This window comes from Ailuropoda melanoleuca, chromosome 17 (genome assembly GCF_002007445.2).
Source record: "Ailuropoda melanoleuca isolate Jingjing chromosome 17, ASM200744v2, whole genome shotgun sequence".
Taxonomy (NCBI): domain Eukaryota; kingdom Metazoa; phylum Chordata; class Mammalia; order Carnivora; family Ursidae; genus Ailuropoda; species Ailuropoda melanoleuca.
This window is the reverse complement of record NC_048234.1, coordinates 29,376,809-29,403,047: the sequence shown is the minus strand read 5'-3', so window position 1 is coordinate 29,403,047 and position 26,239 is coordinate 29,376,809. Positions and strand designations below refer to the sequence as shown.

Here is a 26,239-nt window from a genome sequence, read left to right as displayed (position 1 = left end):
CTCAGTACTGGTGGGGGTGATGTTGGGTCTCATTTCACAAACAGACCAGGGCACACCTAGTTAAAACTCACCACAGTCAGGCAGGGATCAAACACTGCACACAGCAGACAAGGAGAACCTCTGCAGATGACTGGCCTGAAGGGTAGAACAGCCAAAACACAATAGCAGAGTGCACACAGCACACACCAGATACACTCCCTGAAGCTCCAGGCCCTGGGCACTACATGACCTCCTCAAAAAGCCATTAATTTCATGAGCAAGAGACATATTTGGCTTTTCAATAGTTGCAAAAAAAAAAAAGCAGTTGACAAAGGACAACATCCATTCATGATAAAAACCCTCAACCAAGTAAGCGGAGAGCAAACATACCTGCACATAATAAAGGTCATATATGAAAACTCCATAGCTAATATCATCCTCGATGGAAAAAAAAAAAAACAAAAACCTGAGAGCTGTCCTCTACTGTCAGGAACAAGACAGGGATGTCCACTCTCACCAGTTATTTAACATAGTACTGGAAGTCCTAGCCACAGCAATCAGACAACAAAAAAGAAATAAAAGGGATTCAAGTCAGCAAGAAAGACGTAAAACTTTCACTATTTACAGATGACATGATACTCTATATAGAAAACCTGAAAGACTCTACCAAAAAAACCTGCTAGAACTGATAAATGAATTCAGTAACTTTACAGGATACAAAATCAACACACAGAAATCTGTTGAATTTCTAGAAATCTTAATGAAGCAGCAGAAAGACAAATTAAGGAATCAATCCCATTTACAACAGCATCAAAAACAATAAGATGCCTAGGAATAAACCTAACCAAAGAGGTGAAAGACCTGTACTCTGAAAACACTAAAATATTGATGAAAGAAATTGAAGATGACACAAAGAAATGGAAAGACTTTCCATGCATATGGATTGGAAGAACAAATATTCTTAAAATGTCTATACTACCCAAAGCAATCTACACATTTAATGCAATCCCTATCAAAATACCAACAGCATTTTTCACAGAGCTAGAACAAACAATCCTGAAATTTATGAAATGACAAAAGACCCCAAATAGTCAAAGCAACCTTGAAAAAGAAAAAAGCAAACCTGGAGACATCGCAATTCCTGACTTCATGTTGTATTACAAAGTTGTGACGATCAAAACAGTATGGTATTGGCACAAAAATAGACACATAGATCAATAAAACAGATCCAGAAATGAACCCACAGCTATATAGTCAATTAATCTTTGACAAACCAGGAAAGGATATCCAATGGGAAAAAAACAGTCTCTTCAACAAATGGTGTTGAGAAAACTGGACAGTAACATGCAGAAGAATGAAACTGGACCATATATGCAAAGATATATATATATCTATATGCATAGCTATATCTATGCAATGGGATATTACTCAAACATAAAAATGAAATCTTGCCATATGCAACAACATGGATGACGCTAGAGTATTATGCTAAGCGAAATAAGACAGAGAGTGACAAATAGCATATGATTTCACTCATATGTGGAATTTAAGAAACAAATGAGCAAAGGGGAAAAGAGAAAGAGCAGCAAAGCAAGAAAGTTAGTAGAGTAGTAAGATAACTACAGAGAACAAACTGATGGTTACCAGAAGGGAGGTGGGTGGGGGATGGGAGAAATAGGTGATGGGGATTAAGGAGTGCACTTGTTGTGATGTGCACCTGGTGTTGTAAGGAAGCATTGAAACATGATATGGTACACCTGAAACTAATATGACACTGTATGTTGACTACCTGGAATTCAAATAAAAACTTGAAAAAAAAGATAATATATAAAAAAATAAAATAGATACTCCTCTCTGATCTACTACAGTAAATTGAATAGATACAAACATATTAAGCTAATTCTGATTTTTGTTTGTTTTGTTTTGGTTTTTAGTCTAAGTCAGAATGATGTTGAATATTTTATTTGAATATTTCTAAGGTTTAATGAGTCTTTTGAACACTTGGCATTTTTTAAATAGTATTGCTCTCCATAAAAGTGGCTCTATATTTTTAATCACCTGTTTAAAATATGTTGGCTCACCCTTTAGAAGAAAGGTGTTAATTATTAGAATTACAAAAGGCATTATTACATAATTCTGTAATGCTTATTAAAATTTGAAAACAATATTTTTATTTTTATTAACATGATAGGTTTTCTAACTTGAGCTTGTAAAACTACAGGTGCAAAAATGTAGGTGTATCCAATAATGTCTAATGTCATCCCAACCCCAAGCTTTACAGGCCTCATTTGATTATTGTGTTGCATTGTTAAACAAGCACCTGTAAGTCTTGTAGGCAAAGGTTATTAGTGTAGTACGTGGCTCTCTATCTGTACATAACTATCAGTTACTTTTTCCCGTTTCTCCCACCCCTCACTCACCACATCTGACAATCACCAATCTGTATCTGTGAGCTTGGCTTATTAATTTATTATTTATTTAAGTTATAGATTCAAAATGTAAGAGATATCATGCAGTAATTATCTTTCTGACTTTGGCTTATTTCACTCAGCTAATTCTTACTGGGTCTATCCATGCTGTTGCAAATGGCAGGATTTCATTCTTTTTTGTGGCTGAATAATATTATGTTGTATATTATACACCATAGCTTCTTTACTCATTCAACCGTGGATGGAGATTCAGATTATTTCCGTATCTTGGCTATTGATAAATAATGCTAAAATGAACATGGAGGCGCATATATCTTTTCAAGTTCGTGTTTTTGTTTTGTTTGGATAAATACACATAAGTGGAATAACTGGATCATATGTAGCTCTATTTTTAACATTTAGAAGAACCTACATACTGTTTTCCATAATGGTTGTGCCAATTTACATTGCCATCAACAGTGCACAGGTGTTTCCCTTTCTCTACATCCTTGCCAACACTTGTTATTTCCCAATGATTAATGTTGCAGAGCCTCTTTTCATGTATCTGTTGGCCAAGATATGTCTTCTTTGGAAAAACCTCTATTCAGATCTGCCCAATTTTATTTATTTATTTATTTAGTTAGTTAGTTACTTTCAAGTTTTTATTTAAATTCTAGTTAGTTAACATATAGTGTAGTATTGGTTTCAGGAGGAGAATTTAGTGATTCATCACTTCCATATCATATGCAGTGCTTATCACAAGTGCCCTCCTTAATACCCATCACCCATTTAGCTCATCCCCCACGCACATCCCCTCCATCAATCCTCAGTTTGTTCTCTATAGTTAAGAGTCTCTCATGGTTTGCCTACCTCTCTTTTTTCCCCTTCCACTATGTTCATTGTTTTATTTCTTAATTTCTACATATGAATGAAATAATATGGTTATGCTTAGCATAATACAGTCTAGCTCCATCCATGTCACTGCAAATGGCAAGATTTCATTCTTTTTGATGGCTGAGTAATATTATTATTCTTTATCCATTCATCAGTCGATGGACACTTGGGCTCTTTCCATAATTTGACTATCATTGATAATGCTGCTATAAACATCGGGGAGGATGTGCCCCTTCAAATCAGTACTTTTGTATTCTTTGGGTAAATACCTAGTAGTGCAATTGCTGGGTCTAGGGTAGTTCTATTTTTAACTTTTTGAGGAACCTTCATACTGTTTTCCAGAGTGGCTGCACCAGTTTGCATTCTCATCAACAGTGTAAGAGCAGACCTGCCCAATTTTTAATTGGACTGTTTTTTGCCATTAAGTTGTTTGAGTTATTTATGTATTTTGTCTAATAGTCCCTTATCAGATATATGATTTGTAAATATTTTCTTCTAATCAATAGGTTGCCTTTTTATTTTCTGGATGGTTTTCTTTCCTGTGCAGAAGCTTTTTAGTTTGATGTAGTCCCATTTGTTTATTTTTGCTTTTGGTGCTTTTGCTTTTGATGTCAGATTCAAAAAATTATTGCCAAGACCTATGTTAAGGAGCTTACTACCTATGTTTTTTCTAGGATTTTTATAATTTCATGTCTATATTCAAGTCTTTAATCAATGCTTTTAAACTTTTAAAAAAGTAAACTGTACTCCCAATGTGGGGCTTGAATCAATGACTCCAAGATCAAGAGTTGCATGTCCTACTGACTGAGCCAGCCAGGTGCCCCTAGTCTTTAATCCATTTTGAATTAATTTTTGTGTATGGTGTAAAATAGTTGTCCAATTTCATCCTTTTGCATTTGACTGTTCAGTTTTCCCAATACCATTTATTGAAGAGACTACCCTTTACCCATTGTATATTTGTGACTCCTTTGTTGTTAAGTTAATTGACCATATATGCATGGGTTTATTTTGGGGCTTTCTATTCCATTCTATTGATCTATGTGTCTGTTTTTTATGCCATTACCATACTGTTTTAATTATCATAGTTTTGTAATATAATTTGAGATCAAGATGCATGATGTCTCCTGCTTTGTTCTTTCTCAAGATTACTTTGGCTATTCAGGGTCTTATATAGTTTCATACAAATTTTAGAATTGTTTGTTCTATTTCTGAGAAAAATGCCATTAGAATTTTGATAGGGATTGGGGCACCTGGGTGGATCAGTCAGTTAAACGTCTGACACTCATTTTCAGCTGAGGTCATGATCTCAGGGTTGTGAGACTGAGTCCTGTGTCAGGCTCCACACTGGTCATGGAGTCTGCTTAAGAGTCTCTCTCTCCCTCTGCCCCTCCCACCTCCCCTCCCCCCTCCCCCCTCTTCCTCTCTTAAAAAAAAAGAATTTTGATAGGGATTGCATTGAATCTGTAGAATGCTTTGGGTGTTTTGACATTTTATTTTTTTTTAAGATTTTTTTTATTCATGAGGGAGAGAGAGAGTGAGAGAGAGCACAAGCAGGGGGAGAGGGGCAGATGGAGAGGACGAAGCAGACTCCCTGGCAAGCAGGAAGCCAGCCCAATGTGGGGTTCCATCCCCGGATCCTGAGATCATGACCTGAGCCGAAAGCAGACCCTTAACCGACTGAGCCACCCAGGCGCCCCGAGTTTGGACATTTTAACAATATTTGTTCTTTCAATCTTGAGCATGGAGTATCTTTCCATCTGTGAGCAATGGAATGTCTTGTATTGTTCCTGATCTTTAAGGACAAGCTTTCAGCTTTTCACCATTAAATATATTAGCTTTATTATGCTGAGGTACATTCCATCTTATACCAACTCTGTATAGAGATTTTATCATAAATAGTTGTTGAATTTTGCTAAATGCCTTTTCTGCACCTATTCAGACAATTGTATGTTTGGTGGTGATGTATGACATTGACTGATTTGTGGATATTTAACCATCCTTGCATCACTGGAATAAATCTCACTTCATCATGGTGTATGATTCTTTTAATGTATTTTTTAAGTTTGGTTTACTAATATTTCGTTGAGGGTTTTCCCATCTATGTTCATCAGAGATATGGGCCTGTAATTTTCATTTCTTGTGGCATCCTTGTCTGGTTTTGATATTAGGGTAATGCTGGCCTTGTAAAATGAGTTTGGAAGAGTTCCATCCTATTCTGTTTTGGAAGAATTTGAGAAGGATTAGTCTAAATTCTTCTTTGAAAGTTTGGTAGAATTCACCTGTGAAGTTGTTTGGTCCTGGACTTTTGTTTGTTGGGAGGTTTTTAATTACTGATTCAACCCCCATGCTAATAATCACTTTGTTCAGATTTTCTGTTTCATCATTATTTAGTCTTCTTAGGGTGTATATTTGCAGAAATTTATCTATTTCTTTTAAGTTATTTAATTTGTTGGCATATAATTGTTCCTAGTAGTCTCATGATTCTTTGCATTTCTGTGGTGTCAGTTGTAACATCTTTCATTTCATTTATTAAATTTTTTAATTATTTTTAAAAACATTAAAAGAATTTTTTTTTAAGATTTTATTCAGTCATTTGACAGAGAGACAGTGTGAGCACAAGCAGGGGAATGGCAGGCAGAGGGAGAGGGAGAAGCAGACTCCCTGCTGAGCCAGGAGCCCACTGCGGCACTTGATCCCAGGACCCTGGGATCTTGACCTGAGCCAAAGGCAGATGCTTAACTTACTGAGCCACTCAGGTGCCCCACGTCTTTCATTTCTGAATTTATTTATTTGAGCCCCCTCTCTTTTTTTCTTGGTGAGTCTAGTTAATGGTTTGTCAAAGGTTTATCTTTTCAAAGAACTAGCTTTTAGTTCCATTGATCTTTTCTGTTGTCTTTTAAATCTCTATTTCATTTATTTCTGCTCTAATTTTTGCTATTTCCTTCCTTCTACTAACATTGAACTTCATTTGTTCTTTTTTATCTAATTTCTTGAGGCATAAAGTTAGGTTGTTTATTTAAGAGCTTTTTTTGTTTCTTTTTTTTTTTTTTTAAAGATTTTATTTATTTATTTGACAGAGATAGAGACAGCCAGCAAGAGAGGGAACACAAGCAGGGGGAGTGGGAGAGGAAGAAGCAGGCTCATAGCAGAGGAGCCCGATGTGGGGCTCGATCCCATAATGCCAGTATCACGCCCTGAGCCGAAGGCAGACGCTTAACCGCTGTGCCACCCAGGTGCCCCAAGCTTTTTTTGTTTCTTGAGTGGGCATTTATTACTGTGAACTCCCCTCTTAGAACTGCTTTTGCTGCATCCTATAAATTTTAGTATACTACATTTCTATTTTCATTTATCTGAAGTTATTTCTTGATATCTCCTTTTATTTCTTCAATGACCTATTGGTCATTCAGTCTCCTGTTTAATCTCCACATATTTGTGTATTTTCCAATTTCCTTCATGTTATTAATTTCTAGTTTCATACTATTGTGGTCAGAAAAAAAATGCTTGATATGATTTCAATCCTCTAAAATTTATTAAGACTTGTTTTGTATCCTAAATATGATCTGTCTTGGAAAGTGTTCCATGTGTACTTGAGAAAAATGTGTATTCTGTTGTTTTTGGGTGGAATGTTCTATAAATATCTGTTAAGCCCATCTAGTCTAATGTGTCATTTAAGACCAATGTTTTCTTATTGGTTTTCTGTTTGAACGATCTATCCACTGACATAAGTGGGATATTAAAGTTCCCTACTATTATTGTATTGCTCTCTATTTCTCTTGTTAGATCTGTTAATATTTGTTTTACATATTTAGGTGTTCCTATGTTGGGTACATAAATATTTACAAATGTTGTATTTTCTTGTTGGGTTGACTCTTTATCATTATGTAATGTCTTTCTTTGTCTCTTATTACAATCTTTGTTTTAAAGTTTATTTTTTTCTGATATAATTACAGCTACTCCAGCTTTCTTTTGGTTTCCATTGCATGGAATATCTTTTTCCATCCCTTCACTTTTAGTCTGTGTGTGTTCTTACATCTAAAGTGAGTGTCTTCTAGGCAGCATAGAGATGGGTCCTATTTTTACATCTCTTCAGCCACTTTGTATCTTTTGATTGTAGAATTTAGTCCATTTACATTTAAAGTCATATTGTTAGGCATGCACTTATATATATCAATAATGACTTTAAACATAAATGGACTAAACTCACCATTTGATTAATTACTTTTTGGCTGCTTTGTAGTTCCTCTCTAGACATCTTCTCTTATTTTCTTCCTTTGTGGTTTGATGACTTACTTTAGTGGAATGCTTATGTTCCTTTTTCTTTATTTTTGTATATTTACTTTAGGTTTTTGTTTTGTGATTACTGTGAGACTTATATATAACCACTTACATCTCTAACAGTCTATTTTAAGTTGATAACAACTTAAGTTTGATCCCAATGGAAAGCTCAACATTATTATTCCCCCCACCACATATTATGCTTTTAATGTCACATTTTACATCATTTTATCTTGTGTGTTCCTTAACTTAATTATTGTAATCATAGCTTTTAGTACTTTTATTTTATAACTTTCATTGTAGCTTTGTAAGTTATTAAGCAACTACCTTTACTATACATTTATCTTAAAAAGTGAGGGGCGCCTGGGTGGCTCAGTCGTTAAGCATCTGCCTTCAGCTCAGGGAGTGATCCTGGTGTTCTGGGATCGAGTCCCACATCAGGCTCCTCCACTGGGAGCCTGCTTCTTCCTCTCCCACTCCTCCTGCTTGTGTTCCTTCTCTCGTTGGCTGTCTCTCTTTCTGTCAAATAAATAAAATAAAATCTTTAAAAAAATTTTTTTAAAAAAGTGGATTTCATTCCTTCATATATGTTATTGTTATAAATTAGTGCCCTTTTTAGCTTAAAAAAGTCTCCTTAACACTTCTTATAAGGTCAGTTTAAGTGGTGATGAACTCCTTTAGCTTTGCTTATGTGGAAAATTCTTTATCTCTCCTTCCCTTCTGAATGATAACTTTGCTGGGCAGAATTTTTTTTTTTTAAAGATTTTATTTATGTATTTGACAGAGAGAGACAGCCAGCGAGAGAGGGAACACAAGCAGGGGGAGTGGGAGAGGAAGAAGCAAAATTTTTTTTTTTTTTGCCCCTATTTCTTCAAATAAGATTTCTGTCCCTTTCTCTCTGTGTGTTCCTTCTTGGACTCCTGTAATGTGCATGTTAGTCTGCTTGATATTGTTCTATAAGTCCCTTAAGCAAACTTCATTTTCAAAATTCTTTTTTTTGGGGCGCCTGGATGGCTCAGTCAGTTAAGTGTCTGGCCAAGCTCAGGTCATCCCAGAGACCTGGAATTGAGTTTTGCATTGGGCTCCCTGCTCAGTGGGGAGTCTGCTTCTCCCTCGACCCCTCCCCCCTGCTTGTGAGCCCTCTCTCTTTCTCTTGATCTCTCTCTCAGATAAAGAAATAAAATCTTTAAAAAAAATTCTTTCTTCACTTCACTGCTTTCATTGATTGCCTTCTAGTTAACTGATCCTTTCTTTTTCTTCACTCTGTTTGTTGTTGAACCCTTCTATTGTATTTTTTTCATTTCAGTTATTGTATTCTTTTGCTTTGTGACTTTTTTTTTTTTTAAAGATTTTATTTATTTATTCGAACAGACATAGAGACAGCCAGCGAGAGAGGGAACACAAGCAGGGGGAGTGGGAGAGGAAGAAGCAGGCTCACAGCGGAGGAGCATGATGTGGAGCTCGATCCCCTAATGCCGGGATCACGCCCTGAGCCGAAGGCAGACGCCTAGCCGCTGTGCCACCCAGGCGCCCCATGCTTTGTGACTTCTAATTGGTTCTTTCTTATTTTTTTTTTAATCTCTTTGTTGAAGTTCTCACTGTGTTCCAATCTTCTTCCAAGTTCAGTGGGTATCTTTATGACTCTTTCTTTGAATACTTTATCAGGTAAATTACTTATCTCCATTTCATTAAGCTTTTTTCCCCCTGAGGTTTTATGTTGATTTTTCATTTGGGACATATTTCTCTGTTTCTTCATTTTGCCTTAGTCTCTGTGTTCGTTTCTATAGCAGATGAAACAGCCACCTCTCCCGGTCTTGAAGGAGTGGCCTCGTGTGGGACATGAAACTTATTGTTAAACCTGGCCTCGGCTCTTGCTTGTCTCTCAAACCTATGTACTTGTTCAAGCGGCCTATTATATTTTTAATAGCTCCCACTCATTCAGTATGTGCCAAGACCTGTCAGTGTCCCAGAGGGAAAGATCTTAGCACCTAGATTCCAGCTGACTGAAAGCCAGATCCTCAGGCATCAGCTTTTAAAACTGTGCACTATATGCAGTCCTATGGGACCGCAAACATAAAACCCTGTTTGTCGCCAGGGTTAGGTGATCTGGAGGTGTCCACTGTGCAGCAGTCACAAGAATCAGGGCTCCAGATGAGTATAAAAGCCCTTTTCTGGGAGATTTTCACAAGCTGAAACAAGGCAGAAGGAGAGCACCAAGGTGGCATCCACAGCCTACATTCCTGGAGAGCAGCTCCATAGGCCACTAAATGTGTGCCAAACTGGAAGTGTGCTCCTCAGACCAAAGCTCCAGGACAAGTTAAGAAGCCTCCTTCATAGAAAAATTGGGGTTTGTGCCTCAGCCTGCTGTTTGTGTGGTACCTTGGGACAGTGGTCTGCCAAGAGCCATCTTTCTGATTGCCAACATCCTGTGGGACCTAAGACTGGAAGCACCGTGGCCACTAGAGTTAGGTGATCAAGAGTTGTCCCCTGGGTGGCAGCCATGAAAACTAGAGTTGCAGATGGATATGTGTAAAGCTGCCCTTCAGGAGACAGTGGTGCTCCAGAGTGGGTCAGCAGGTGAGCATGACTATAGGACCTGCCCTCTGAGGTCTCTGGAAAGGATTCCAGACAGCCCCAAGATGGGTGTTTAATTAGAAGCCTGCCCCTCAAGCCATAGTCATGATGATTAACTAATAGGCCTCCTTCATGGAAAGACTGAGCTCCTGTGGTCTGTTGCCTCTTGCTATGCCCTGGAGATGGTAGCTATTTCAGAACTCTTTTTCTGTTGGTTACACTCCTGTGGGACTCATGAGTGTAAGCCCCACTGGCCACCAGAACCACATGATATAGAGGTGTCCCCTCGCAGCAGTCACAAAAATTAGGGAGCCAGACAGGCGTATGAGCTCCTTTCTGGGTGATACTAATTTTTAGAGTCCCATGGGAGCAGGAACATAAGCTCCCCTGGCCTTCAGAGTCAGATCAGGAGGCATGCCCTAGGCATGCCCTTTCTAGCTGCAGACGTCAGGGCACCAGATGCCTATAAAAGCTCCCTTCCACAAAATATTGGGGCTTTGAAGCATGGCAAAGGGAGAGTGTGAAGATGGTGCCTGTCAGTCTCCACCCCTAGAAAGTGTTTCGGGCAAGCTCCTAGATATGTGTTTTCAGTCGGATGCCTGCCTCTCAGACCAATGCTTTTAATAGAAGCAGGTGTCTGTTCTTCACTTTAAGTCTGGTTGGGGTGGGCCCCCTCTGGGCTGGGCCCTGGGACAGATGAGTCTGAGCACACAAGCCCTTCCAAAGGTGTTTCTCAGATCATTTCAGTCTTGTGCGTCTTAGGGCATAAGTCCCATTGATTTTCAAAGTTAGATGGTTTGGTGGCTCACCTCTCAGGCACAGGTCTTAAAAGTAGGAGTGTCTAATATGGGGTTTAAGCCTTCGCTCCTCAGGGAGAACCTCTGGATTTTGTATTCCTTACCGGTAGTGGGTATCCTTGAAGGGGATGGGTTTAATTGCAGGCTTGTGTTCCAGCCTCTCCTACCTGGTTTGATGTGGTTTTCTTCTAATTAGCCTGATGTGTAGTTGTCGCTCAGCCAGGCTTTGAGCTTTTCAAAGAGACAATTTTTCTATATGTAGCTTTAGATTAAGTGTGGGAAAAGGTGAATTCAGGATCTTCCTATGTCACCATCTTGAAAGAGAACGTTATCAATTAATTTTTAATTGTTCCCATTTTGGAAGTTCATGAAGACAAAAGAATATATAGAAAAAAATTGAAGTCCTTTTCCCAAAGACAACCACCATTAGTGTTTCAGCTTGTTTTTTAATCTATAGTTTATATGTATGTATTTGAATTCATCATTTCTTTAGTTAATCAAAGAAATAAGGCAGGGCTATATAATTCACATTGGTGTTAGAATACTCTTGAATTGTTTCATCATGCTCTACTTTTGTAACCTCTCTGTGAACTCAAAATTCCCAAATATTTAAAAGTATAATTGCTTTGATTTTATTAAAATGGAGCATAGTCATAAATATTTAAGCAATACAATTAAATGCAAAGAAGAATGTAAAAAATGTTACCACTGTCACTTAGAGACATAATCGTTGGTAACACTGAGAATCATACCCAGCAGCTCTTGATGGACAGGGGACTAGCTAGTGGAAATGCAGAATGGACAGAAGAAAGATAGAAGTACTTTTTATAGACTTGAATCATAAAAGGAATTACATGCAGTTTTACTTGAATTTAATAGAAGACACTGAAGTAAAATATAAGAAACAGCTAAGATAATAATAGTTCAGATAAATGTTTCTTCAGCATTAAAGTTTTTAGCCAATAAAGACTATCAGAGGGGCACTGGGTGGCTCAGTTGGTTGAGCATCTGCCTTAGGCTCAGGTCATGATCCCAGGGTCCTGGGATCGAGTCTTGTGTTGGGCTCTCTTTTCCCTCTCCCTCCACCTGCCGCTCTGCCAGACTGTGCTCTCTGTGTCAAAAAAAAAAAAAAAAATTATCAGAAGTTAAAAAGGAAAGACCAGGAAGAATATACACGACCTAGATGCTCTAATTTTGGGTCCCTTTGATTGATTTCCATGATTAAAAGACAAGGAAATTAACATTCTTATATACTTTTCTGTTTCCCTTCTCATTCTGTTGCCTATATTATTTTTATTTTATCAAATGAAAACATTTACCTTCCCTCTGTAATCATAATTTCCATATTTATTTACTTTAGTTCTTCATGTAAGTACATTAAATACTTGATTTTTTTTTTAAAGATTTTATCTATTTATTTGACAGAGATAGAGACAGCCAGCGAGAGAGGGAGCACAAGCAGGGGGAGTGGGAGAGGAAGAAGCAGGCTCATAGCAGAGGAGCCTGATGTGGGGCTCGAACCCATAACGCCGGGATCACGCCCTGAGCCGAAGGCAGACGCTTAACCACTGTGCCACCCAGGCGCCCCTGATTTTTTTTTTTTTTTTTACCACATCCCATCCATCCTAGAGGATTAAAAACTAAATTCATCTCTTGGTTGGTTGATTTTACTGCTGTATAGTTTTTTAAATTTCCTTTTTATATGTGTTGCTTGCTTGTTCAAGAGTGCATATGCCCTAATCTTAAATTTGTATTAGACCTTGACTAGCATACATTTTTTAGTTACATGATCTTTCCTGAAGAACAAATACTACAGATATTATTCTATTATGGCATTTACTGGTGTTCTAGTGCTTTACCAAATGTTCCTCCTTTCATTTTTGATTGTGTAGAGTTCATAATTGAGGAATATTTTCAAGAAGAGTTCTCAGTTCCTGTATTTCTTCAGCTCTTAGTTGGTGGACATTGTCTTCCTCTTGCCTTTACATGTGAACAAAACTTGATGTATTATATACTGTATTCTTCTAGTAAAGTAAGCTAGAGAAAAGAAAATGTTACTGAGAAAATCACAAGGAAGATAAAATACATTTATAGGGCTATACTATATTTATCCAAAAAAAATATTCATATAAGTGGACCCACACAGTTCAAACCCATGTTGTTCAAGGGTCAACTGTACAAGAAAATGAAATAAAAATAGTGAATTACTGAATCAATTTCTAGAGAAATTGGGAGTAATGCAGAATGTCCATCATCACTATTTTATTTCAAAAATTTTCTGGATGTTTCAACCCTTCCCACTGATTATTTTGTTTTACAGCTCCATATCCCTAAATAAAATGCTTTTCTTACTATTTCTTGGTTAGCTTTCGGTATTATGTTTTGATGCCTCACGTGGAACATAAAGATTTAACTCTTTTTTACCACCCCCAGCACACAGAGACACTCATTTCCTCATATAGATGTATCATATATAAGCTTGGTTAGTTCAGTGTTCAGGATTTACAGTGTCATGACTATGTAAATGCCATTCACAGGTGAGTTATGCAGTATACTATGAGTACTCTTCCTCATCTGCATAGAACAGGAAAGTATAATATACTATGATTTTTCTTTTCCCGAAATTAATAATTGCTTTTTATTGCTTGCTCAGTTTTTATGTATTTCCTAGTATTTTAAACCCAAACTCTCCCCAAATTTGTAATTTATTTTCAATACGTTCAGGAATTTTATTACCCACAACTTATTGAAGAAAATTTCCCTGCATTTTCCAGGCCGGCTCAAGTAGACCTCATTGGCCCTGCTCTACAGTTCTCATCTTTGCTCCCCTTTTACTGCCATCCTGTGGATTCTCTTTACTTTTCCTTGTACTGGATTTCATTCCCCGAATACCAAGCTTTCCTAGTCTTGGTTTATTCCTTTGTTTTGTAGAGCCGATCCTCCGGTAACCACTTAGGAAGGGGAGCATGGGAAAAGAATATTGGGATCTGGAACACCTAAAAATGTCTTTATTTAATATTGCATTTTGTAGTCTAGCTGGATTTGTTAATTTAGTTTGGAAATAATTTTCCCTCAAAAATTTTGAAGTCATTGGACTATTGTCTTCCAGCTCCCAGTGCTGCTGTTGAGATATTTAATCATCTTCTGATTCTTCAGTTTTTGTATGATGCTTTTCTCTTGGAAGCTTGTAGGAGCTTTTATTTGTTACCATTTTTCTAGAATTTCATAATAGTTTGACTCTCTTTTCATCCTTCGGTTTGGATGCTCAATAGGCTCATTCAATCTGGAAATTTAGACTCTTGTATTCTAGGAAAAGGTTTTGAATCTGTTCTTTGATAATATCCTTAACTCTGGTTTTTCTCTTCTATCTTGACTTCTTGGCCTGGTCTCCTAATTTTCTTAGCTTTTCCATCCATTTTTTCACATCTTTGTTCTTTCATCTTACTTTTTGCAAGATTTTTTTCAACTTTATCTTCTAACTATCCTGTTAATTTTTTTATTTCTGGTACCACACTTTTAATTATTAAATAGACTTTTATTAGTTCTCGGAGTTCAGCCTTTAAATATAATCCCTTTTTTTTTTTTTTGGATAGATAGCACAAGCAAGGGGAACAGGGAGCCTGAGGTAGGGCTCCATCCCAGGACCCTGGGATCATGACCCCAGCCAAAGGCAGACGCTTAACTGCCTGAGCCACCCAGGTGCCCCAAAAATAATCCTATTCTTGTTCATGGATATAAAATATTCCTAATTATCTAAGGATAGGAATATTTAGTTTTTTGATTTGTTTTATTTTTGTTTTTTTCTGGAGAGGGAAGGTGGGCAAATAGTTTAGTATTTCGAAAATGTGTTCTCCCTACTTTGTCTTGTTTACCCTTTGGCTAATTTGCTTATATTTAAGACTTGCATTCTAAAAAGCTATTGAGAATATCTGTGCATGTGTGAGCTTTCTCAACTGGGGCCTTTCTTTACGGAGTGGTCTGGCAAGGCTATATTTGGGGAAACTCCTACTTTTAGGTCTTTTCTTCCAACTGGTTAGAATTCCTAGAGAAGAATCTTCTAACCTCCTTTCTGGAAGGGAAAGTCCTGACTGAGTGCATTCTGATCATCAAGTAAAGAGAAGAATAGTGGTCTAGACATTTATTACATAAAATTTCAATTTTTCTACCCTCAATTGTGCTTAGTGTTTCCTAGTCTAACCATTTTCTCTTTTTTAAAAGAAATAATTAAATTGAAATTTAATATACAAACAGAAAGTACACACACATGAGTATATATCTCAATGAATTCTTACACAGGGAACACACCTGTGTAAGCACCACCCAGACGAAGACATAAAACAGTCACCACCTCTGATGACTCTACCTTGTGCATCTTCACAGTCGTTCCCCTCCCACCACCGAAGGTAATTAACAGTCTGACTTCTGTCATTCTAGATTCGTTTTCGCCTGTTGTTAAACACACACACACACACACACAAATAGATGGAATTTCCTTTTGTGTTGGCTTCTTTTACTCAACATGATGTTACTGAGATTTATCCATATTATCACATGTAGCTATTGAGAATTTATAATTTATCATACGTAGCTATTTAGACTTTTGCTATTGAAGGACAACTGAGTTAGGATCAAAGAAGTATGGTTCTATATTTCAGTCACTGTGTTTTTTAATTTTAACTTTTTGAGGAATAATCGACAAGCATAATTATATAATTATATTTAAACTATATACCATGGTGTTTTGATATATATGTCTATAGTAGAATGATTACCAATATCAAGATAATTAATATATTTATCACCTGATGCAATTAATGTAGATAACTCTTTTTTTGTGGTGAGAATGCTTCAGCTCTACCCTCAACAACTTTCAAGTATACACTATTGTATTATTAACTATAGCCACCACCATGCTGCGAATTAGATCTTCAGAACTTATTCTTCTTATAACTGAAAATGTGTACACTTTGACTTTCCCCTCCCCCTATCCCTGGCAACCACCATTCTATTCTCTGTATATGAAATTAGTCAAGCAGTGTGTTAAATGCTTTCTGTATGTGATCTTATTCATCTTCATTATAATCCTAGAATTAGGTCTTTTATTCATCCATTCATTCACTCATTCATTCATTCTTCATTCAATTAGCAAATATTTATTTATACCTATTATATACCAGGCACTTTTCTAGGTGTGGGGAAATCAGCCAAAAGAAAGAGGTATATATCTATGAATAGTTCAATAAAACAGGTAAGAATCTATACCCTCCTGGAGCTTGCATTTTATAAGCAAATATTTGATATATTAGGTATGGATAAATGTTGCTGAGAAAAAGCAAGGAAGGGGATGTGAGGAGCTGATGATGAAGGAGGGATGTTTGTAATTTTATTTTACTTTATTTTTTATTTTTTGAGAGAGAGAGAGAAAGCACCGGTGAGGAGTGAAGGGGGGCACAGAGGGAGAAGGAGAGAGAGAATCCCAAGCAGACTCCACACCCAGCGCAGGCCCCGACATGGGGCTCTATCTCACGACCCTGAGATCATGACCTGAGCTGAAATCAAGAGTCAGACGCTTAACTGACTGAGCCATTCGGGCACCCTGGCACGTTTGCAGTTTTAGATAGTGGGTGAAGGAAGATACCACTGAAAAAATGAGTTTTGAGCCCAAGCTTAAAGGAAGTGAGAGAGTAAGCCATGCAACTATTTGGAGGAAGAGCATTCTAGGCAGAAGAAAAGGCAAGAGTAAAAGCCTACAGGAAGAAGCTTTTTGGTCTTCTGAAAATAAGGAGGGTGGTGTGGTTGGAAGGAGAGTGCAAGGAGATGCAGTCATGCAGGCAAAGCCTGGGTCAGATCTTGCAGGCAACTAACTGTAAGAACTTTCTTTTTGCCTAAGTGAGACAGAAGGGCTTGGGGTCTTTGATCAGAGGACAGACATGATTGGACCTACATATTAACAAAGTCATTCTGTCTGTTTTATTGAATGGGGCAAGAGTAAGGGCAGGGCAACCTGTTATTAGCTATTAGTCTCCCCATTTGGCAGGTGAGGAGAATGAGACTTGGACATGACCCAGGTCATAAACTCTTAACACAAGCAGAGCAGCAGCATCAATAGCACCTGGGACCTAGAAATGCAGACTCTCAGGCCCCACCCCAGCCCAGCTGAATCCCAATCTGCATTTTAGGAGGAAACTCTAGTGATTCCCATGCACATCAAAGTTTGACAAGCCTTGGTAAACCTCTAAGAGATAACTGTTGTTGGAGCTCATTGATCAGGGAAGAATACTAGTGAAGTGATGTTCTTAAGGAAATGTTACTTGGTAGCAAATAAATAGAGAAGAGAGAGGGATACCAACTAGGAGGAAATTATAATAACCCGGAAGTGTGGGGCTGAATGGCTGGAGTAAGATAATAACAATAGGAATGAGGGGTGCCTGGGTAGCGCAGTCGTTAAGTGTCTGCCTTCGGCTCAGGGCGTGATCGAGCCCCACATCAGGCTCCTCCGCTGGGAGCCTGCTTCTTCCTCTCCCACTCCCCTGCTGTGTTCCCTCTCTCGCTGGCTGTCTGTCACATAAATAAAAAAAAAAAATCTTTAAAAAAAATAACAATAGGAATGAAAAATAGTTTTTTATTTTATTTTATTTTATTTTATTTTATTTTATTTTATTTTATTTTATTTTATTNTACTACCCATCACCAGTCTTTCCCATTCCCCCACCCCCTCCCCTCTGAAGTCCTCAGTTTGTTTCTCATAGTCCATAGTCTCTCATGCTTCATTCCCCCTTCTGATTACCCCCCTTTCTTTATCCCTTTCTTCCCCTACCGATCATCCTATAAGCAAATATAGTTCCATAGATGAGAGAAATCATATGATAATTGTCTTTCTCTGCTTGACTTATGAAAAACAGTTTTTAACAAGGAATGGAGGGAAGTGTTTTTTAATGAAGGAAAAAGTCCATAAAACTTAAACAATGATTGGATATTCTGGTCATGGGAAGGGACCATGAGACAGAGAGTTAGATAAAACATAACATTGAATTTTCAGACCTTGGTAAGAGAGTAAATGGACCATTCCTGGAAAAAGAGAAGTAAGAACAGGGATTGTGAGGATGAGGTCAAAGCAAATTTCGAATTCCTGAACTGAACTTGGTGGTGGTTGCAAATGTTCAGCAGAGAGAGAGTCAGGAATCTCTGGATGGAGAACACTTGGAGCTGAAGTACTAGTTTTGGAGTCATTTGCCTGGAGGTGCCCACTGAAGCAACGGAGTGACTGAGAAACTGGGGGAGAAGACAGAAGACTGTGACCGCATACCTAGGACCAGCACCCCTTTTAGAAAGGGTAGGAGGCAGAGGAAGGGCAGTTAGAGAAGGAGGAAGAGAGTGTAACATCTCTAAAGCCAAGGGCAGGGAGAGAGTTTTTATTTAACTACATGTCATGGAGGTTAGGAGAAATCAAAAAAGATGGATCTTAGCAAAAGTCAAATCAAGCTGTTGGTGTATTTTAAAGAATGATTTCACAGAGGCTTACAGAGAGGGTGGATGGTCAGGAAACATGATCTTCGTCCTCAGAGATGTCCCGATCACCAGAAAGGTAGACAAGATGACCCATTAGTAATTATCTGAGAAGATGCACTTATTGACAACTGCCCATTTATATATGTATGATTCATATAGGTTTTTGGTAACCCGTCAATAGACTGTATAGATAAATGCATGGTTCTAGGATTTGCAAAGCTCTAAATGAAAGTCAAACTTTAGACAAGATATATTTCTTTTTGGCCTTTTCGAAAAACCTGATTAGAATTTTTTTGGTCACATTTTATCTGATCACTGCACACTTTTACTATGGCTCTTACTGTTTTAACTGCTGGTTACTTAGTGTAAGAGATCTGTTTTTGTTTGTTGTTTGTTTATTTGTTTGTTTTAGCTCATCTTCTCTGCTTATCAAGTGTTACTCCAGTAGTGACTCCATTGTGATGGAGTGCTAATGGCTCCATGAAACAGTCAGGCCTGTGTAAATGACCATCATGTGACCAAGAACTATAGCTTCATGGGGCCAGATGTCACTCAGTGGTGCCAAGTCAAAAGAATGCTTTAAGAGCCACCCTTGCAGTAAAAATCACTCATGTATCACTCACGGGATACATCCTATCAGAATCATAGTCATAATAGATTTTATTTACTCTAAGTAAATACTTGACAGTGTTCTATTCAATGGATTCTTAAAGATTAAATATGCCAAAATATATCTTCCTTTAATAAAGAAAATGTGGCTGAAAATATGAAAAAAGCATGAATATTGAAGTGTTTATAATTCCACTTTTTTCAAAGAAGCCAGAACAGTGTTTATTGTTGTCTCTCCATCTCCTTGCAGTGGTGACGACTCTAGCCTGACTCAGCTCACACTTGTACTTGAGGGACTGTGTGTGTGCGCAGGTGAACTGGTTGTGGACTCTGGAGGATAAGAGACCAGGTAGGCAGCAAGTGTAATATTTCTTCAGAAATGAAGAAATAAAGGTTTACATTAAATGAGAATAAACAGAAGTTAAAGATAAAATGTTGTAATGAAAATTAGAGAGTTCTGGTATACTTCTTTCCAAACCGCACTACTTTGAACTTAAGAATATTTGGTCTGTTAAAGAGAAGTAATTATAGTGTCTATCCTATAGTGTTGTTGTGAAGAATAAATGAGAAAAAAGAATATTAAGCAAACACACAGTCGTGTGTGTCATTGAGCCATTAAGTTAAGCATCTAATGAATCCTAACAGCCTTTTCCCCAGAAAAAAATGCACGTAATCATAAATTTTACATACAATTTGGGGTTCAAAGGACCTTTGGTTCCCTTGAAATTTATGTTAAGAACCTCAGTTCTGGAAGATTTGGATTTTTTTTTCTTTTTTCATATGGACAACAGAATAATAATGGCAAATGAGTATTTGTTGCTTACTGTGTGCCAGGCACTGTTATAATAATAAACAAGGAAGGTGGCTTAAAGCTTGCACGTGCATGTGTGTGCACACGCGTGTGCATAGCATTTTTCTCCAACTTCCCGGCTATTTGTTGTAGTCTAGCAAAAGGAAATGAGGGGTTAGCAGTAAAGACTTAAAGTGCTCATCATTTTAGGCGTGCTAAGAGCATGTGAGATTCACTTAGAGCGCTTGCGAAATTTCAGAGACAAAGCAGTATATGGGTGTAGCGTGAGAAACTCATTGAATTTATTTGGAATTGTTTGACAGTGTTGAAACAGTTTCCACTTGTTTCCTTCAGTGGAGGGGGGTGGGTAGGAGGGTGGCCTGGTGATGGAACTGAGTTCCTAAAATGAGCTTGGCAATTCCTGGAAAATACCGCAGGCAGGGTGATAAGAACTCTGAGTCATCAATTTACTTCTAAGTCAGCAGTCTAAGGCTATGAGGAAAATGAAGTTTATAGCATAATAAACACAATCGACAGCTGGCTCTGAGGTTCCCTATTCAGCGCCGTATTTAAGACCCAGTTTTGGCTTTCCTCAGCCACTCAACAGGAAGTGCATAATCCATTTGGCCCTGTTGGTGGAGTGGAATTCCACCTAAAAGAAGCCATGTGTTTGCAGATATTCTATCAGGCTTCTGCTCACAAGATACTGCAACGTTTATCTAAATAAATCTCTGCCATTTCTTTCTCAAATCTGGCTGAGATTTCTCTCCCCCCACCCCCACTTCTTCTAGAAGCATTTATGAAGGACTGATCACGTAGTAGTTGCTCTTTTAAACGACCATCTAAAGAAAAAGGACGTTCCATTGATGACATTTTAGTGCCTCCAAGTAATGTACACATATTCCTTAGTTCTTCCTTATCTTTCCGTACCCCGGGTTTCCAGAAAAGGGAGAAATGGCAGTTCAAAAGGGCACTGAAGTTTTTAGACTCTAGCATGGTGGGGAAGAAAACAAGGCTGAGGGAACCCAGAGACCCCGCTAATGTTTCCTATAAAACTTTGGAATTTCAAGAAAAAGGATCTAAATGATAACCCATCTTTCAAGGTGGGGCCCCAAAATGAAAAAGATAAACCCTTTTATACGTCAGGGAAAATAACCACTAACAAAGTTGGCAGAGGTTCTAAATACATTTTTATTTTCTATAACTTAATGCCAAAGTCGAACTCTGGGCGCCAGACAGCCGCTCGGGAAGACAGCGTATTCAAGCGCAAATGCCCAGGACTGCTGAGGTTCCCTCCACCGATTTGCTGCCGCTGGGGAGCTCAGGCAGAGGATGACGACAGGAGTGTTAATCATTGCCCCGACCAGGCAATCTTAGTCACAAGTTCCTGCAGAAAGTGAAATCACCCCCCTCTGGTTTAAAGACGGCTAAAAACTTTTTACTCCGTTCACGTTGCAATTTCTCCCTTTCAGGTTAAGCACATGGAAATTTGTTCAGCAATTCTTTTTACAGCACTATTTCCATTAGTTGCTCCCAAGAGCTGGAGTTTATCTGATTGTGCGGTGGATGGAAACTTCAGGATAAAATTCAATGGCCGAAGGCTGAGTGAAGTTTACCCTGGCTATGGTTATGAAGAGGGTAAGTGAATGAACCTCTTTGTTGCTCTTGTGTTTATTTTCTCTTATGCTAGATTTTATACTCCATAAAATGCAAAAGGCATACTCTTGCAATTACAGTTAACCATTTAGATTTGCTTGATGATTGTTTTTAAGTGATCATGGGCCAAAACCAAGAAATTAAAACACACAATTAAGCATGCATGCCAAACAAAATTGCTTCAGTTTCCTCTTGAAAAAAATATTTTTATTAATTAAACAGCTTGTTTAGTTAATTGAACTGTTAGTGAAATGTCTTTCTGCATTGATGGAACGTTGAACTGTTCAGTAAATAGATTTCTTCAAGGCCCTGAACAGTCCTGGGCTCATAGAAGATTTTGTGGAAATAGCTAATGATTATTTCTCTCCCCCTTTTTTTAGTCTGCACTACATTAATGGGTTTTAGAAGGTATTTTCCAGTCACTTGCATAAAATCTTATGCACTTGATACATCAGTGATGAATGAAAAAGGAAGTAGGTTTTTACTTGAAAATAATTTCACATCTTTCCCACTATGATTCAAACTATGACTCCGTTTTTGAGAACATTTATGAACACTTTTCTTCTGAGCGTTCAAAAAAGTACTGAGATAACACATGTGTTTTACACCATTGCCCATCATTGTGAAAATCTGGAAACAACCAAATAAATGTTCACAAACAGGATGGTGGCTAAATACACTGGAATACTATGTAACCCATAAAAAAAGAATGAAGAAAATCTGTACTTATTAACATGAAACCAGTACAAATTATATTGCTAAGTTTAAAAAAGCAAGTTTCTAAAAATAGTACGTTAGTAAGTATAGTATATGTGTGTGTGTGTGTGTGTGTGTGTGTGTGTGTATATATATATATTTCTTTTTTTTGTAAAACAAATACCAGAATCTACATCCACAAGTCTGTAGTAATATTCACCAAACCATTAACAGTGGCTACTTTTGGCGCCCTGAATGTGAAAGTTTTCTATCGACTCTATAGTGATTAGAATGCAAGTAGTAAGGATATTGTTTAATTTACTGCTAAAACCTCAGTGTATATAAATAATTGTGTCTGGTACATAATAGGCACGCAATAAATAGTGTTGACTGAATGAATACATGAATGAAGAGATTTCTGTAATAGGTAAATTATTTAGAGTTGGCATGGGTAATTTGTAAGCAAATAAAATCCACAAAATACCTTAATTTTTAAGTACAAAAAGTGATTTAGAACAACTTCCAAAGTCTCTAATACTTCTTCTTTCCCATTTTTTGCAATACTTTCCTTTTCCTAGCTAATTTCGGTTCAAAGGAAAATGAAAACGTTGTAGTGCCTGTGCTCACTTAAGATTTTCTGCCAAGGCTTCTTACTTTGGGTTTGTTGTCTGCCCTCAGAAATCCATGCATCTCACACCCCAGGTTGCTGTATATCTTCTTATGCGCATGCCATCTTTCCAATTTGATTACAAACCCTGAAGATGCAAACCCTGTCTTACGATCTTTTCTGTCCTCAATATTTAGAACAGGGCCTCCCTAACAGTAGGGGGATAGTTCTGTTGCTGGGTATTCTTTCCATGAACATCTGTGCAGTTCTTAATGATGGAGTACTACTGGAACCCCTCCTCATAAACCAAGATTTGCATACAATAGGCACCCCGTATGTGTTTGTTGAATGAATCACTGGGGCTTGATTCTGGCACATAATCTCTGCATATACAGGTGATTAGACTTGGTGTTGAGGGAGGTGAGAGGAGGCTGTATCAGTTTGGGATCATTTTCATTGCCAATAATAGAACACTGGACTAACCTGGAAGCAGCAGAAAAGAAAGAGAATTTATTGGCGCCACTGCAGTTTAATAGTGCATCTGGCTGGAGAAATAGCTAGACACCGTGCCTCAAAATGACATCTCTGTCTCTCTCTTACTCTGTTCTCAGACAGACTTTCTCTTTAAGATGGTGAAATAGCTGCCCAAATCTCTTCAAACCATATTCTTTTGATTCCAGTCCAGCAGAAAAAAATGTCTTTTGTTTCAGCAGCCCTACCTAGAAAACAAAATCAGGACACTCAGGATAGCAACACAACTGTAGCCAGGAGACTTCATGTGTACTGGTTTCATGAGCTTCGAGGGCTGGGGGAAAACCTCAAACAGGCCAGATGGACTGAGGGGAGAGGTGGAGCCCCAAGGAAGAATCAAGGCTATTGCCATAGGAAAGGGGAATGGATGTCTGATAGTTGAATAGCAAAGGTCAAATGCAAAGGAAGATGACTATATATCATTCTTTTCTTTTCCACTCTCCCTAAATAAATATATACAAATCTGAGTAACAGATACAAGAACCAGTCAACTCTAGCTCTATGAAGATATGCATATCGACACTGTTACAAAGGTGGCAGGTGGAAGGATGGAGGGAGGGGCTATCTGAATTGATTAAAACCAGAATCCTACTGTAGAGCAACGACTGTCAAATTTGTTCCATATTGAAATTATCTGGGGATAATTCTGATGCCCATGCCGCTCTTTGTAAGCATTATATCAGAGTATTTAGTGTCAGGACTTAAGCTTCACTACTTCTAGGCTCCCGAGTAAATTGTATTATCGCCAAGATTGAGAACCAGTGGTCAAGAGAGATATCAGGGAGGATTTAGTGTAGTTTTAGAGGTACCTGAAAGTGTGCTTTGAATATAGTAGATCCTCAATAAATAATCCAATAATGGGATTTACAGGAGGAAAATAACATGACTGAGCACAGCAGGGGCTATTTGTGAACTGGCCACTGTGTGTAGGCATCACATTCATTTCTCAACATAGATTTCTCCCTTCATAGTCAGGATTAAAAAATGTATACCTCTATTTACAGTGAAAAACTAGAGGTTCAAACAGATAAAACTTGCCAAAAGGCCAACCAATGAGTAAAATAGGTCTGTTGGGCCCCAAATTGCACATTCTCTCATAACACTCCAATGCAAATGTCAGACATGAGTTTAAAAGGTAAACTCAGATATTGGATGTGGCAACTAAATTTATCTGACTAAAGAATAGAGTACATGGAACAGGCATGAAGGCAGTTCTGAAAAATTGACAAAGGTGACATTATTATCTGGCATGGTTTGGCAACCTAGGACCCGCGGGCCAAATCCAGTCCACAGATGCCTTTATAAACAAAATCTTATTGGGACATAGCCATGCTCAGTGTTTACATATTGTCTACAGCTGCTTTTGTGCTATGGTAGTGGAGCTGAGCGGTCATGACAGATACCATAGGTCTTGTAGAGGCTAATATATTTACCACCTAGCACTTCACAGAAAAAATCTGCTGACATGTGACCTAGAGTTTACATTTTTGCGTGATCAGCAATTCTGGGAAGGGATGAGATTGCCATTATCAATTCACGACTGATAATAACTCTTACTGCTGTGTGAGTAGGATTCTCCAAGCATCTACTCATTCATTCTATCAGTTAACATTTCATTTCTTGAGCATTTACAAAGTGCCAGACACCCTGAACTCATACTCTACTGGGCAGATAGAACTGTTGAAATACAGTACAATAAAATCTGCAGTGAAAAATAGGATACTGAGGTAGGATAACTTTTCTGTCTGCTTCTAGGCTACATGAGGACAGGCTTTGGTTCTGTTTTAGCTTACCATTCTGTGCTCAGCTTCTGGCAGAGTGCCCAGCAGGCAGCAGTAGGGGATCAGTAAGCATTTGATGAATGATTTAATGAATCAGTTAATATGATAGAGGTAACCACAGGATGCCAGGAGAACACACATAACCCAAACTCTGATAGGATGAGGTCAGGTTATGAAGCTGAAGAAATAGAAGAAGTGAAGGGGGAATGGGGACAGCAAAGAGAGCAGGGTGGTAGGAGTTCAGTGGCCCCACCTTGGAGGTCTACTGCAAAGTCTACCACCCTGGGACTAGACGGAAAAAGAACTGTGAGCCTGAGCAGTATTTAGTGGGAGATTTGATGTGATAAGTAAAATAGAAACCACTGTCCAGTTCCTGACTCAAACACCTCCAGAAGCTTCCTGCTGTCTACAGGTTAAGATCAAGTCCTCTAGAACTTGTTTTCTGCTAATTCAATTTTATCGCCCTTACTTTCTTTTTCTTTGTCTTATGTCAATTCCCAGTGTCTAGTTTGATGCCTTCTGATTATGCTTCATTCAGTCTTAACTCTGTGCTTTGTGAAAAGATATGCTTCCCCCTTAGGATGTTCCTTCCTCTCTCTCTAATCTATACTGCTCATCCTATAAGGCCCAACAAAACTATGACCCTTCAGACAGATTTTTCCTACCCACTCCGAGCCTCACTGATGTGTCATCACACATTCACACCCACCACTCACTCTCGGACTTAGTAATCAGTACTTCCTTGGGCTGGTTTGAGCCATTTCATTGCTAATGCTTTGCAGGAAGCTTCCTTTGAATGTGGGTTCCCAGAAAGGGGGAGCATGTGAGGTTTCCCTCACGTGGACAATATGTACACAATATTTGAGTAGACACTTAAAAACTTATTGAATAAATTCACAACTGGGTCAGATGAATAAAAAGTTATGAGGCTGGAAATGCTGCCAAAAAAGGGAAGTCAGAGGATGGAAAATAATTAGAGGAGATGCTTATAGGGTAGGGAAATAATCAGTACTTTGTAATTAGCTATTCTCAAAAAGTATAGGTTTTGAGGGAAAATATTTAAGTTCATTTAAAAAAATTTTTAGTAGAAATTCAGATGTGGAGAAATGAGTTGACTTTTCAGTTTTGGGGCA

The 26,239-nt window shown here is 38.0% G+C and overlaps 1 protein-coding gene across 2 annotated transcripts in view; it reads left to right on the top strand.

Annotated features, from left to right (window-relative positions):
- The window catches only part of TRPM6 (transient receptor potential cation channel subfamily M member 6), a 201,820-nt gene that overhangs the window by 13,154 nt on the left and 162,427 nt on the right, over positions 1 to 26,239 (top strand). Inside the window, exons 3-5 of one of the 2 annotated variants that reach the window (XM_034646980.1) lie at positions 15,224 to 15,330; positions 19,296 to 19,394; positions 21,308 to 21,473. Coding sequence is in view for 1 of the 2 variants with exons in the window: in XM_034646981.1 (XP_034502872.1) it covers positions 21,459 to 21,473 (15 nt within the window). In the remaining variant the exon portion in view is untranslated. The remainder of the gene's footprint in view (positions 1 to 15,223; positions 15,331 to 19,295; positions 19,395 to 21,307; positions 21,474 to 26,239) is intronic. The other variant, XM_034646981.1, reaches the window with a different exon arrangement.